We start from the raw sequence: 15,119 nt of genomic DNA on the forward strand, positions 1-15,119 counted from the left end.
ATTTTGTTTTCCTTCAAATAAATTTATAATTGTTTACTGTTACTTTTTCCAAGGCAAAAGCCAAGGAGCTGAAAACACGATGAGTAAAATGATGAGTGAACTGTAACAGAGCAGCTCCTAAGTGCAGCATGTGTTAAATCTTCTGTTAATGAACCTCGATTACTGCAGTGCGTAGACACCCGCAGACACACGCTAACTCCTTCTTCTGTTGCATGGCGCTGTTACTTTTGTCCTAATAGTTGAGGTTTGTTTGTTTTTAGAATTTATGGATTTCTTTTGGATTGCGTGTGTAATATCAGTATTGCGTTACCTGTACATCAGTGGTTTTGTGCACTTAGGTACAGCAATGCACTGCCATTTTTTTTAATAGTCAACACAACATTTCTACTGATTCCTGGTAATAAAGGGGATTGAGGTGATAGGACAGGACTCGGGTTCCTAAAATCTTGAACTCTGTACTGTCACGTCCCAGATGTAGAGACAGGGTCCCCACAGAGGGACCACAAAACGTTCAGCAATTCATGAGGAAAGACCAGGCTCCAAACCAGAAGAATACAACTAAGGAGAAACTGAGAAAAACAAGACAAAAAACAATCATGAGGCTCAGAAGATCATCCTCAGTGATGAGTGAGGTGACATTTTATTATGTTATAGCATTATTATTATTATTATTATTATTATTATTATTATTCATTCATTCATCTTCTACCGCTTATCTGAACTACCTCGGGTCACGGGGAGCCTGTGCCTATCTCAGGTGTCATCGGGCATCAAGGCAGGATACACCCTGGACGGAGTGCCAACCCATCACAGGGCACACACACACACTCTCATTCACTCACACAATCACACACTACAGACAATTTTCCAGAGATGCCAATCAACCTACCATGCATGTCTTTGGACCAGGGGAGGAAACCGGAGTACCCGGAGGAAACCCCCGAGGCACGGGGAGAACATGCAAACTCCACACACACAAGGTGGGGGCGGGAATCGAACCCTCAACCCTGGAGGTGTGAGGCGAACGTGCTAACCACTAAGCCACCGTGCCCCCATTATTATTATTATTATTATTATTATTATTATTATTATTATTATTATTATTATTATTATTATTACATTAGCTAGAGCTGCTAATGTGCGGGTATTTATTTACTGATAACTAAGGCCTTCGGAATCATCAGTTAAATCAGTTTTTTGGCCATAATATGCTTGAGATTCATCTGTAGTCGATAAAATCGGAGGATGAGAAATTCCTTGGTTGGAAAACATCACTTCCAGCGAAACAAACCAATCGTTTTCGTCCAGATGGGAATTTCAGCCATGATTAGTTCAGAGGAGCTTCTTAGCAAACACACGTGAACTTTTTTAATTCTCACTTTTAGTAGTTTTCACATGAGATAAGGATGAAATATGTGATGGTTCAGTATCTCTCGCTTCTCAGTCAGACAGGATGTCAGTAATAAACATAAGTGTGTCAGGTTTTTTGGGATGAGTATTTGAAGTCATCCTCCTTGTTCCTGTATATGATATAAGAGGTGATGAAGGAATTTTTGGGTTGTTTTAATCAACAGTGTCCAGTGACCCATGTGTCTGTTCTGGAGAAAATGACAATGTGGTCCTGATGTTGACGATGTTGAAAGAAAGTTGGTACGATGCGGTTTACTAAACCAAAGCCCATGACCCACCTCATCACGTTTTTTTTATTTTATTTGATGCTGCCAAAGATGATCAATTTATAATCAAATCATTTTAATCACTACTCTGACTTGCCTTGCTTAGCCTGCCTCACCCATCCTGCCCCATCCGACTCGTTTGACCCGCCTCCTCACATCAGCCTGCCCTGTTCATCTGTGCCCACACAACCTCCTGCCACAAGGCCTACCTGCATCACCTGCACAACAACCAATCATTGACTCCTCTCCAATCATAGCATTTATGGTTGTAGAGTTTTGGTCTCATCACTCCACATGACTCTGCACTAGAAGCTGTGAGTCTTGTGTACTGTAGGTCCTGTCTGGCGTACCGAAGGCGGGCCTTTTTGTGGCATGGACACAGTAACGGCTTTCTCCTGGCAACTCGACCATGCAGGTCATTTGTCCTCCCTCCCATTTGTCCTAATGTGCTCCTTGAAACAACAACACCACTTTTTTCCAGAGCAGCCTGTATTTCTCTCCAAGTTGTTTGAGGGTTTTTCTTTGTGACCCAAACAATTCTTCTGGCAGTAGAGGGTGAAATCCTTCTCGGTCTACTTGACCGTGACATCAACAGAAGCTATTATTTCCCACCTCTTTATCAGAGTCTGAACAGCACCGACTGGCATTTTCAAGTATATCCTTTTCCTGCTTTATTCTGTTCATCTACCTTATTATGCAGTCCATTAGCAGTTCTTTTGTCTTCCCCATGGTGCAGTATCCAGTCTAGTCAGTACATCACCTTATGAGCTGAGAAACTCACTGACTATTTATGTACAGACACTAATTACAATCCCAATGAGTCACAGGTGTGAAAACTTCCCTTTAATAGCTATTTAAACCTCTGTGTGTGTCAAACATTCTGTGATATGTAAACTTTTGTTCAGGGTTATTTAGGTGATTTCAATTATCATTAGGATTTAAAAGGAAGTCAAACAACTATGTAATAAATAATGACTTCTCTTGACCACTATCCTTAAATAAGGAAAAAATATTTTGCATTATCAGTCATATTTTCCAAATAAATGGAATGTTTAAAAATTTCTGTCAGTGTACAGTATGCAAACATTTGAGCACAATTCATTGAGCAGATGATGTGTAGGTACGGATGAGGTACGGAGGTGTTCGACTACTGATCGGAAGGTCATTGGTTCGAATCCCAGGTCCACCAAGTTGCCACTGCAGGGCCCCTGAGCAAGGCCCTTAACCCTCAATTGCTCAGGTGTATAAACTGATAAGAATGTCTGGTAAATGTAATGTAAATGTAGATATTTGTAACACCCTAAATCGTGTGTAGCAGTATGAAGGTCTGTGTAAAAGTGTGTGTATATTAGGTGTGATGCTGTGTGTGTGGGACAACTGAACAGGGTAAGTCAGGGGGTGTGTAATAGCGGAGCAGTTGGTTGTTGTAGGGCCTGGCAGTGCAGTCAGGTGCGGTAGTTCATGAACCTCCTTTCTAACGCAAATAGCACACTAACTCCAGAGAAATAGTGAGCTATCATTTAGCAGCAGCAATATATTTCTGTACCGTACGTTTTTTAAATATGCAGGAAAATAAGAGCCACCGCCGTGCCGCAGATTTTTTTTTAGATTAGTCAATGTCAAATGTCAATTAGTCAAAGATCAGACCACCAAAGCTGAATCGAGGCAACATTTAAAAAACATGCTTGTCAACGAAATAGAAAATTTGTATCAGCATGAAGAATTGTGAAGAATTGTTACTAGTGTGTGATGAGGTGTCGATCCCATGATAGGTAAAACTCGAAAGTACAAAGTGGGAAGACACTAATGAAGTACTGGCCATTGTGTGATGCGGTGTCGATCACATGACAGGTAAAGACCCCAAAAAACAAAATGGGGCTATACTGTATATTTAAGGTATATCAGCACCACTGCTGAGGTGGTACCTGTCCGTAACAAGGAGTTTACCACATGATATTTAACACTTCCAATGTTAAAGTGGGGCAATCTAAGGCAGGACAACTCTGCTAATGGGGTAGTACCAGTGTGTGACAAGGTGTCAATACCAGGGCCAAAGTGCGGCAACCTAAGGCAAGATGGCAGTACGACCGGACAAGTATCAGTTTGTGACAAGGAGACGATCCCATAATAATTAACACTCCCAAAGCCAAAATGAGGTCTACCTGATTAGCAGCAAAACAAAAATAAATACTCAAATAAAAACCGTGTTGTCTGTGTGCTTTTCTTACTATAAAACCTTTCCACCACAATTTTTGACTGGTTTTTAGTCTGTGACCTAGTCAACCAGAATCAGGATGGATTTAATCTTGTATTAGACTTTAAAACACACCTTTAAGTCATCCATGTATATATCAAAACCTAAAAATGATCAAAAGATTTATTTGGAACATAAAGAAAAGAAAATTATTCATTATTAAACTTCATTTTGTGGAGAAATAAGGGAAGAGGACGGGTATATTAAAAATATCCCAAACTTTTTTATAAACATTCATTAAATCCATTATAACAAAATGGAAAGAATTTGATACCACTACAAACCAGACAACAGAAGGCCACCCACCAAAACTCACAGACCTCTATGTGGGCTTAGTACTCCAGGTCCACTCCGTACTCCAGCCCGTGCTTTCCTGAATTTCTTCCGCAAGATGATGGATCATGACGATATCATTATAATTCTGAGACGGAAGCCAGTACCAGGACCTTCGTTGCTCACTTGGAATATTGTGGCGTACTGTATTCTGTTTCGTGATCTGTCCTTACTTCGGTTCCGATCCTTGCAAGCCTCGACTACAAGTTCTGTCCGTTCCTGTTTTGGCTGCCTCGGTTGTAAATATATGACATATATGACCCATACTCAGAATTTGTTCTCTGCATTTAAACCATCCAAAGTGCACACACACAGCAGTGAACACACACACATACACACAGTGAACACACACCCAGAGCAGTGGGCAGCCATTTATGCTGCGGTGCCCGGGGAACAGTTGGGGGGGTTCGGTGCCTTGCTCAAGGGCACCTCAGTCGTGGTATTGCCGGCCTGAGACTCGAACCCACAACCTTAGGGTTAGGAGTCAAACTCTCTAACCATTAGGCCACGACGTCCCCCATGATATGTATATCATTGTGCTGTAAACATCGATACTGCATGTCACCGGAAGTAGGTGTGTGACTGCCATTATTGTTGGGGAGCGTTTTTTGTCCTTTTGTTTGTTTTTGTTTGGTGTGTTTGGTTAGTAACATTTCACAATAATTTCAGAATGCTGTCTAACACATAGGGCGGCACGTGACTTAGTGGTTAGCACGTTCGCCTCACACCTCCAGGGTTTGGGTTCGATTCCCGCCTCTGCCTTGTGTGTGTGGAGTTCGCATGTTCTCCCCGTGCCTCGGGGGTTTCCTCCGGGTACTCCGGTTTCCTCCCCCGGTCCAAAGACATGCATGGTAGGTTGATTGGCATCTCTGGAAAATTGTCTGTAGTGTGTGAGTGAATGAGTGTGTGTGTGTGTGCCCTGTGATGGGTTGGCACTCCATCCAGGGTGTATCCTGCCTTGATGCCCGATGACGCCTGATATAGACACAGGCTCCCCGTGACCTGAGGTAGTTCGGATAAGTGGTAGAAAATGAATGAATGAGTGAGTGAGTGTCTAACACATTTGGAAGTATTTTTGTAGTTATCTGGAGTATTACTGAAATATGTCTGCTGTGACAAATCAAAACCTAGTATATTTTACTAAAATATAAACATATCTAAAATGTGCTGCAGGTCTATAGGAACAGCAGCGAGAGTTACTGAAGACTGAAATGGAGCTGGGTTCAGTAATCAGAGGCGACCTCGATCCGCTTCACACCAAACTGACCTCGAATGTCATTTCCATTCAGATGCCTGAGGAGATAGCAATTCTTCTGAGGGAAAGAAAATCAATTCTGGGTATAAAACAAATAACCTGTTGATTTGCTTGACAGAGTTTAGGTAGCAGATAGGAAATTAGTGTTTGCCTGAAAAGTAGTTTTGTTTCTGATCGGTGTTTTAAAGAAACAGTTTAATTAGCAGCAGTGTGTCTGGGTCTGAAATTAAACCAAAAATCTCTGAACTATAATTTAGAAAATCCAGATGGTACACAAAAAAAAAACAGCTTTTTTATTTCTAAAACTAATTCTAAGTAGTAAATTTTACATTTCAAAACAGTTTTAGAATTTGATAACGGTCTAAAGTAGTGCATCAAGGACACAATTGGAGACATTACCCCAGTTTGTTTAGAGAAGGGTCTAAAGTACAGTAGTGCATCATGGACACAATTGGAGACATTACCCCAGTTTGTTTAGAGAAGGGTCTAAAGTACAGTAGTGCATCATGGACACAATTGGAGACATTACCCCAGTTTGTTTAGAGAAGGGTCTAAAGTACAGTAGTGCATCATGGACACAATTGGAGACATTACCCCAGTTTGTTTAGAGAAGGGTCTAAAGTACAGTAGTGCATCATGGACACAATTGGAGACATTACCCCAGTTTGTTTAGAGAAGGGTCTAAAGTACAGTAGTGCATCATGGACACAATTGGAGACATTACCCCAGTTTGTTTAGAGAAGGGTCTAAAGTACAGTAGTGCATCATGGACACAATTGGAGACATTACCCCAGTTTGTTTAGAGAAAGACAGACGGATGGAGAAATCGGTCTGATTTATTGCTATATATAATTTCAGGCTGTATAAACTGTTAAAAAAAAACAAAATTAAACCATGATGTCAAATGTTTCATCCTCAAGGTAAAATTACAACTTGCAGAATTGTAGAAAACGATTTTTAGGAAAAAATAAACAACCCTTTTTAAACTGGGGTGTGGCTATATTCAGGATGAACCAATCACATTCGATCTCATGTTCGAAATGAATCATTATGTTCAATATGCTAATTATAAATAACATTGATGAAATGATTCTGATTAACCTCAAAATAATCATCTCTCTGTTTCTCTGGGATTTTCTTCACATTTATAAAGTATGAGAGTTGTCTTACTTGTTGAATCGTATCGATCAGGAGAGGCGGATTAATAAATGTTTAGAAGATTAACAGCACCGTAAAGGCCAACGTCAACACCGAGAGGAAATGGAGCAGCACAATGACATCACCAGGAACAGGACATCCCTCTAAAATGTATAAGGACAAAACCTTTCCAGGAAGACTGCCAAGAGACCTACAACCACATTAAAGGAGCCGCAGGAACATCTGACACGTACTGATTGCTCTCTGCATGTGATGACCATCTCTCATATACTTCATATTTCTGAGCTGTGGGATAGATGGAAAAAATAAATAAATAAATAAATAAATAAAGATTTATTTTAAACCTTAAACCACGTGGCAATTTAAACCGGTAAAAATAATTACAAAATGCACATCACTAAAAGAGCACCAGACTGATGGTGCAGCATGGTGGTGGAAGCATCATGGTTTGTGTGTGTGTGTGTTTTTTTTTTTTTTTTTAAGAGTCACCAGAACTTTAGCCAGAACTGAGGCTTTTAACAACAAACACCAGTCACTATTTAGTGTAAAAACCTTCAGGTATCTGTTACTAAGCTGAAGATGTAAAGATGTAAATTTCACCTTTCAGCACAAGGCGCACATCCAAATCATCAAAGGTATGACTTAACCCAAAGACTAACTAACTAAAGATCTAAATAAATATTGGTGGGAGTGACCTGAAGCGGGCTGTAGACAGGAGACAAGTCAGGATGCTGATTGACTCTTACACAAAAACACCGAGTGGGTGGAATAAAATCAAGCAGTACTTGAACAAAGGATTAGATTAGGGGTGTGCATACTTATGCAACTAGGCTACCGTTTTATTTATTTATTTATTTTATTTTTTCCCTAAAATGTTTCTGTTTTTCACTTAATTTGTATTCCTTTTTTTAAAAAAAAAACAAACAAAACAAAAAAAAAAACATGTTATTATTCCAAGTAGCTTTGCGTGGCCATATAAAGGTATTTTAAAACCCAGCCATAATTTAGTGCTACAGTAGTCTATGCAAAAAAAAACAACAAATAAAGCACCATAAAAACAGCTGAACATCAGAAACACTGTGAATTTGGATCTATCCAGAGCATCGCAGATTACGTGTACATGTGTGTAAAATGTCATAAAAAGTGTTGATGCTTTTCTTTTTCTTTTATTTATTTTTTTTAATAACTTGTTTGTATGCCAGTGCGGCATCTCAGCGTGTTCCACCGAGAAGCAGCCAAATTGTAAATTCCCTCAGAGGCACAAGATTTAGCTATTAAAGAGTAATAAGGGGAAAAAAAAAAAGGACGTCCAATTCCCATCATGCCGTGTTGCAGATTGAAGGCAGTAGAGTCTCAGAGGGTCAGACACCTGGGAGTGTAATCCCCCCTGCGAGAGCTCGTCATTGATTAGAGCCTGGAGAAATACACTGCTGGTCCGACACTTGCACCGCAACAATCAGCAAAGCTATCAGAGAACGAGAGAAAGACTTATTGTCCTTTATCAGAAGTAAAGGGAAAGCTGTCTTAAAATCAATCGAATAACACCACAGCACGCTCCTCCACACTTCTCTACACTGACCCCTATTCTTCAAGCAGACAGTCCATCTGTGTGTACATGAAGAATTTCCCTGCTAAGGCTTTAGCATGCGTTTAGTATAGTATAGTAACTCTCGTAACCCGGAACACACTTTTCTACAGCATTGGTTAAGAGATTTAACCCATTAAAACGATCAAAGTTTGCCAGGACGTTGAGTGAATCTGGTTGCGACTAGAAGTATAGACGGATTTTATCTGACTTTTAAGACCATGAGTAACCTTTCCACCGCTTCAAGATTCAAGATTCAAAGCGTTTATTGTCATATACTCAGTGAGGAAAGCAGGTTTACCTGAGCAATGAAATTCTTACTTTGCCCTCCACAAGAATGCCAGGACTGTACACACACACTGTACATTATATAAATGCAATATAATATAGTATTGTAAGTGAGTGCAATATATTACAATAATGGCAGGAATAACCCAGGTATTTAAAGCAGCAATAACATTAACAGATGTGTAAAACTGAGACAGAGTGCAAATATTAATATAATATTTCGAGAAAGTGCAAATAGTATAACAATAGCAGCAACAACCAGTGTTGTATAAAGTAGTAGAAAGCAATACTTGAGTAAAAGTACAAGTATCGTACTAGAAAAAGACTTTAGTAGACGTGAAAGTTACCTTTTAGAATATTACTCAAGTAAAAGTCTTAAAGTATCTGATATTTACTGTACTTAAGTATCAAAAGTCATTTTCTGATATTTAATGTACTTAAGTATTTGAAGTAAAAGTAAAAAGTAAAATTTCAGTGATTTTCTGTAGGTATAAGATCAGGGGCGGTTCTAGGGTTTCATCTTTAGGGGGTTTTAGTCCTCAGTGAGAATTTAAAACAAGAAGAGTTTTATATTATATATTATATGACTACATAGTAAGCCAAAAGTTATGGTGTTATTAAATGGCAAAAGTGGACACCAAAATTTTATGCATGATGTAATGATGCCGGTCTTGAATCAGATCAGTTCATGTATGTGTGCATTCTCTACAAACAGTGTGTCCAATGAATGCAGTCATTAATAAAAATATTCACAAGACAAAGACCAAATCAATAAAATGTTATTTTTATTTAGTATTGAATGGATTGTTTGTATTAATATTTTGTTTGTGCTACAACTCTGGTAATAAGAATAGTGACATTTCACTGCTTTTGGTTGCCGTCTTTGCGGCTTTCAGCCGATTAACGTTATAGATAAACGCCTCCAGCTCTGACTGCGCGTGCACGCTGCGCGTCCCTGTGCTTCTGTATCTTCCTGTATCTTCTACCGCTTATCCGAACTACCAGGCGTCTCAAAAGGTATCTCAGGCGTCATCGGGCATCAAGGCAGGATACACCCTGGACGGAGTGCCAACCCATCACAGGGCACACACACACACTCTCATTCACTCACACAATCACACAACAATTTTCCAGAGATGCCAATCAACCTACCATGCATGTCTTTGGACCGGGGGAGGAAACCGGAGTACCCGGAGGAAACCCCCGAGGCACGGGGAGAACATGCAAACTCCACACACACAAGGTGGAGACGGGAATCGAACCCCCAACCCTGGAGGTGTGAGGCAAAGTGCTAACCACTAAGCCACCGTGCCCCCCCCCCCCCTCCCTCCCTTATTGCAGTCGCACACATTTCTTCTGATTTTATTTTGTAGTAACGAGTAACGAAGACGCTTAGTGGAAATATAACGGAGTAAAAGTATACATTTTATCTAGGAAATGTAGTGGAGTAAAAGTGAAAGTTGACATAAATTTAAATAACGAAGTAAAGTACAGATACGTGAAATTTCTACTTAAATACAGTAAGGAAGTATTTGTACTCTGTTACATTACAACACTGGCAACAACAATAACAGATGTGCAAAATTAAGATGAGGCTACATCAACTTATCAGATATTTTAGATCAGTAGAAACAAATGAACGATTTTTAGCGGTCAAAGATCAAATCTGAGCGTCTCAGAGAACAGGAATGGGTTTGATATCATCATTTACTTTGAAGATTTTTTTTTGGAACTTATCTATGAGTACACTGCTAATACTAGCCAAGATAAAAACAAAAATCTTTATAAAACACGACAAATTCTTAAAATCCTGAGTGTCTTGTTATATGAGTTTCATATTAACACCACCGTGAAGCAAAGTGACATGACAAAGACGTTCAATCGTTAACGCGGACACGAGAAAAACAGAAGAAAATGTATTTTTTTTTTGCCATCTGTGAAAATAAACTGTTACAGGAATAACATTTGGTTTCTCGCTAGCAAAAGATGACAAGAGCGACTGGTAACTGAGCTGCTCTAACACTTACGTGTAACATGAACATCTGTGATCGTAGAAAACACAACCTGCTAACTTGCTCCTCCTGTGGTCACGTTATCGCTGTGTACAGATGCGAGAGCTTTACCGCTGAGGAGAAAACGTATTATAGACGTCGATGAACTAATGCGATCCGAAGAGGACATGACATCACTAACTAATCTACTAACTGTACTTTTGGTTGGAGTCTCATTATTTGGTGGTGCTCACAGCTGCTGAAGATAGAGACACATGGACTGCCTGGACATGGGACTGCTGTGGATGGACACTGTGGCGTTGTGGTAGTCTAATGATTAAGGAAAGTTATAAGGGCCCCTGTAACTGCTGGGCCCCTGTGCAAGGCCCTTAACCCTCAACTGCTCTGGATGAGTGTGTCTGCCAAATAATGTAAAACACTTGAAGACCGTTGTGGTGGTTGGTTTTGCGCTCTGGTCTCCATCACTGAACATTTGATGGCTTTGGTAGAAAGGAATTAGTTTTAAATCTATAATCAATTCAAAAATTACGCTGATTTATAAGTTGATCCTGGTTGCACTTCACTTGACTATGTACAGCTGTAGAAAGAACATGATTTATAATCACACTCTCTGGTGTCACTCAGATGTCGTCATGTCGTCTCAGGAGATTTTCCTTCGCCGACGTCACCGCTCTTTTTTTTATTTGTCTGCACAGCTGCTTCGATACAAGGCCCATTGTTAAACACGCTATACAAATTAAACCGAACGGAATTAATACGAGCATTTGTTTACGTTTTGATGACAACGAATAATCACAAAGGTCAAATAAATTCAATCCTTCTGACCGGTCCGTACAAATCACCCAAAACATGTCTAATGATAGTGACAAAAATTGGAATTCGGTTATGACTTTAGAAATCATTAGATATTCGTGACATAATTCTGAGGTTTCTCGGTTCTCCAGAACACACTGACGTTGATGGTTGATGTTCTACTCTGCCTTGAGAACGTCCACGTAAAACACCTCACAGCGTTCTAAACAAACCGTCAGCGTTACCTTACACACGCTTCTCCTCTATTCCCAGAGATCCTACGGCGTATTCCACGTTCGTCGTCCCACGACGTCTGAGCTCCGTTTCACACGTCCATCTGAAGTGTTTCGGCATCATAAAATATTAAATCCCATCAGACTTCACGATGCAAATGCATTCTTTTATCACTCTGGTTTACCAGAAGAAACAGGTGGGTGTGCATCAGGGGTGTTTGTTTTTCATTTGCATATTCATGCAATCTGGATTTCTTGATTAGTTTGAAAGAGGAAGACTGTGCTGGTTTTTTTCCCCTCAGAGAAATGAATAAAAGTCTCCAAAACAATTAGAGTGACTTAATACAAGATGGTTAATACAAATAAACTGACTGTGAATGTTTATACACCTTTATATACCTCATACATCAAGAATTAGGGGGGGTTCGATTCCTGTCTCCGCCCTCTGTGTGGGCGGAGTTTGTTCATCCTCCGTGTGCTTCAGGGATTTCCTCAGGGTTCCCCGGTTTTCTCCCCAGACCAAAGACATACATTGTACGCTAACTAGCATATCGTCGCTGTCGGGCGGAAACCTCGTATGTCCAAATTTGGTCAATTTCATATTTTTTCACATATCGATGCTATTGGTCAGTCCCCACGTGGGTCTGTTATTTTTACAAGTTATTAACCAATCTAAAGTCTTGAAAATAGCTTGAGCACAAATCTCATAACTCCATTGGACACTTCAACTGTCCACCTCTTCCTCACTCCGTGGGAGAGCTTCACGGCATATTTCTCCTCAAGAAGAGTCGCAACGAATCAACACGTCTTCTGAGGTAAATGTCTTCAAAACACTGGGCTCAAAGAAAAAAAATCTTGACCCCCGCTAGTTCTGGTGCTCGTCTGAGGACAGGAATTTAGCGCAAGACAATCCACTGCAACGCGGACTAAACCCTGTGTACTGCAGATAAGGTACGGCGTTTTTTTAATTTCCTGAAAAATAACGGTTTTGGAGATACGAGGATTCTGCCTGACAGCGACGATATCTAAACTGTCCCTAGTGTGTGATCGATGTTTCCCATGTTTCATTTGTACCAAATTCTATTTCAATTCAATATAGAATATAATCCTGTAACATACACTATACTGCCAGATACCTCGGGTCCAAAAGACCATCAAAAGACCATTTGGTGTCATATTGTGTACAATATACTGCATCATACCACAACTATTTATTTTAGTTATTTCCATCAATCTAACATAGAGATAAAGTGAGTTTTTATTTTATCACACACTGACTTTATAGTCCATGACCCTCTGAAGAGCCAAATGATACAAACGTGAAATGTATAAACAAAACTGTGTATAAAGTACAAAATTCCTGATGTTTTGAGCATTTAGGTATGTAGGAAAGCTGTGTGTGTGTGTGTGTGTGTGTGTGTGTATGGGGTTTTATAGTAACCACCAGGCATTTGTGGGGCATTTGTTTTAGATACATGTTTTTGTACATAAGACAATTAACATTTTGCAATTTGGCATTTGGCAGACGTCCCTATACATAGTGACTTACATGTAATCTCTCTTTTTTTATTTTTTTTTTATTATAAAACTGAGCAATTGAGAGTTAAGGGCCTTGCGCAGGGGCCCAGCAGTGTCAGCTTGGTGGACCTGGGAGTCCAACTCGCATCCTTCCAAAATGGCTAACGTGAGACATAAGGAAGGAAAACGGAGAAAGACACGGAGCTATCAGAGGTCAAAACACATACTCAAGTCGTTTCGGATACGTTTGTCAGCCGGCTCATCAGTAATCTTTATCTTCTTTCTATAATCTTTAATTCTTTTATTAAGTCTCCGGTTTTAAAATGCGAAGCTCCTACGCAAAACATGTAAAGGTCGTCAGGTCTCTGTGAATGTGGATCGGTTCGAATACCGTCTCCTAGCGACAGGCATCAGTTCACTGCTCCTAAAGACTGAAGGGATTTTCATGTCTCAGAAGTTAGAAAAGAAAGCTGAAATTTAAATGAGAGCGGAGAAAGACGTGTGTGTGTGTGTGTGTGTGTGTGTGTGTGTGTCTGTGTGTGTTGCAGAAAAAGATACGATTACAATCTGTCATTTTGTCTGAGGTGCAAAACAGTGACAACAATCAACATTAATAAAAGTATTTCTCTCTCTCTCTCTCTCTCTCTCTCACACACACACACACACACACACACACACACACACACACACACACACACACATTTTCAAAGAAAGAAAAGCGATGCAGCAGTGATTCAGGTTTGCAGTTTGAGCCTTTTATTCTACCCGACAGGTCTTTGTGCGGATAAAAAGCAAAAATAAAGCAGAAACAAAAATCAGCTCTGTACACACACACACACACACACTTACAAATACACACACACACACTTACAAATACACACACACACTTACAAATACACACACACACACACACACACACAGAGAGACCGGGTCCAGCCTGAAGAGAAATGTACTAACTTAACTGATTACATGAGGAGTAGTTTAGTCTATGGGTTGCCAAAACGTTTGCTTTACGTTACGATTCAAACGAAGCAGAAATCGATATGAGGTTTTAGTGTAATTCAACGATAACGGTGTTTACACCGAAACAGCTTCCAGCTTTCACACTAACTGAAATTTGACTCTGACACCCTGTCAAACTGCTGCTGAATTTGGTGATTTGCTGATTTAAGGCTGTTTTATTCCCCTGAGGCACTCATTTTGGTTTTCTAGTGTTTGACACATTATATTACACATCACCTATCTGCTGCTGGGTCTCATACCTGTTAAACTGTCTAATCTGGATGTGTTAGAAAGGAGAGAAGTATACAGAGAGAGAGAGAGAGAGAGAGAGAGAGAGAGAGAGAGAGAGAGAGAGAGAGAGAGAGAAGAAGAAGACGACAAAGTGGTTCCCATGTCTCCAGTGGCTGCAGATTTCCATTGTGTTCCTCAGAGCCGGGTGTGTATCTGTACGGTGCTCTATGGTCTCTGCTCTTCTTTACAATCTTTCGCTTTTTAAAGGCGAGGTGACGCCACACAACATCGCGGCTGCTCCTCCTGCGTTCCTCAGAGAGCTTAGCCTCCGGTCCGCAACTTCTTCTGGAAAAGAAAAAGAGAGGAATTAACACGATGTAAAAAGGACCAACAGGACAGGAAATAAACTGGCTAAGTGCAAGAGGAAGTCCCGTACGTTCCGTCCTCTTTGTTCGTCGATACAAATTTCGTTTACAATGTAATGTAATGAGCAACAGGAGAGATACAGTAGGGAAGGAGGAAAGTCTTTAAAGTGATAGATGTCACCCTCTTCTCTGTCAGGAAATCGGTCTGTGGTGTAACCTGATATAGATATAGATATAGATAAATAAATAAATAAATAAATATTAATGCAACTGCTAATAACAATACTATTTAATAACATCTAGTATATGGACAAAATTAATTATTTTTAATTTAAAAAAAAAAAAAAAGACGGTGATCCAGTATTTGGAGAGAAGAGAAGAGAAAAAAGAGAAGAGAAGAAAAGAGGAGAGGAGAGA

At 40.0% G+C, this 15,119-nt stretch overlaps 1 protein-coding gene across 3 annotated transcripts in view; it reads right to left on the minus strand.

Annotated features, from left to right (window-relative positions):
- Window positions 1-13,837: 13,837 nt before the first annotated feature.
- The window catches only part of chchd3a (coiled-coil-helix-coiled-coil-helix domain containing 3a), a 102,965-nt gene continuing 101,683 nt past the window's right edge, over window positions 13,838-15,119 (minus strand). For 2 of the 3 annotated variants that reach the window (XM_060889708.1, XM_060889710.1), the window contains one exon: window positions 13,838-14,682. In XM_060889708.1, the coding sequence (XP_060745691.1) occupies window positions 14,659-14,682 (24 nt within the window). In that variant the 3' untranslated portion in view covers window positions 13,838-14,658. The remainder of the gene's footprint in view (window positions 14,683-15,119) is intronic. The other variant, XM_060889709.1, reaches the window with a different exon arrangement.

The sequence above is a fragment of the Tachysurus vachellii genome, chromosome 16 (assembly GCF_030014155.1).
Source record: "Tachysurus vachellii isolate PV-2020 chromosome 16, HZAU_Pvac_v1, whole genome shotgun sequence".
Taxonomy (NCBI): Eukaryota; Metazoa; Chordata; class Actinopteri; order Siluriformes; family Bagridae; genus Tachysurus; species Tachysurus vachellii.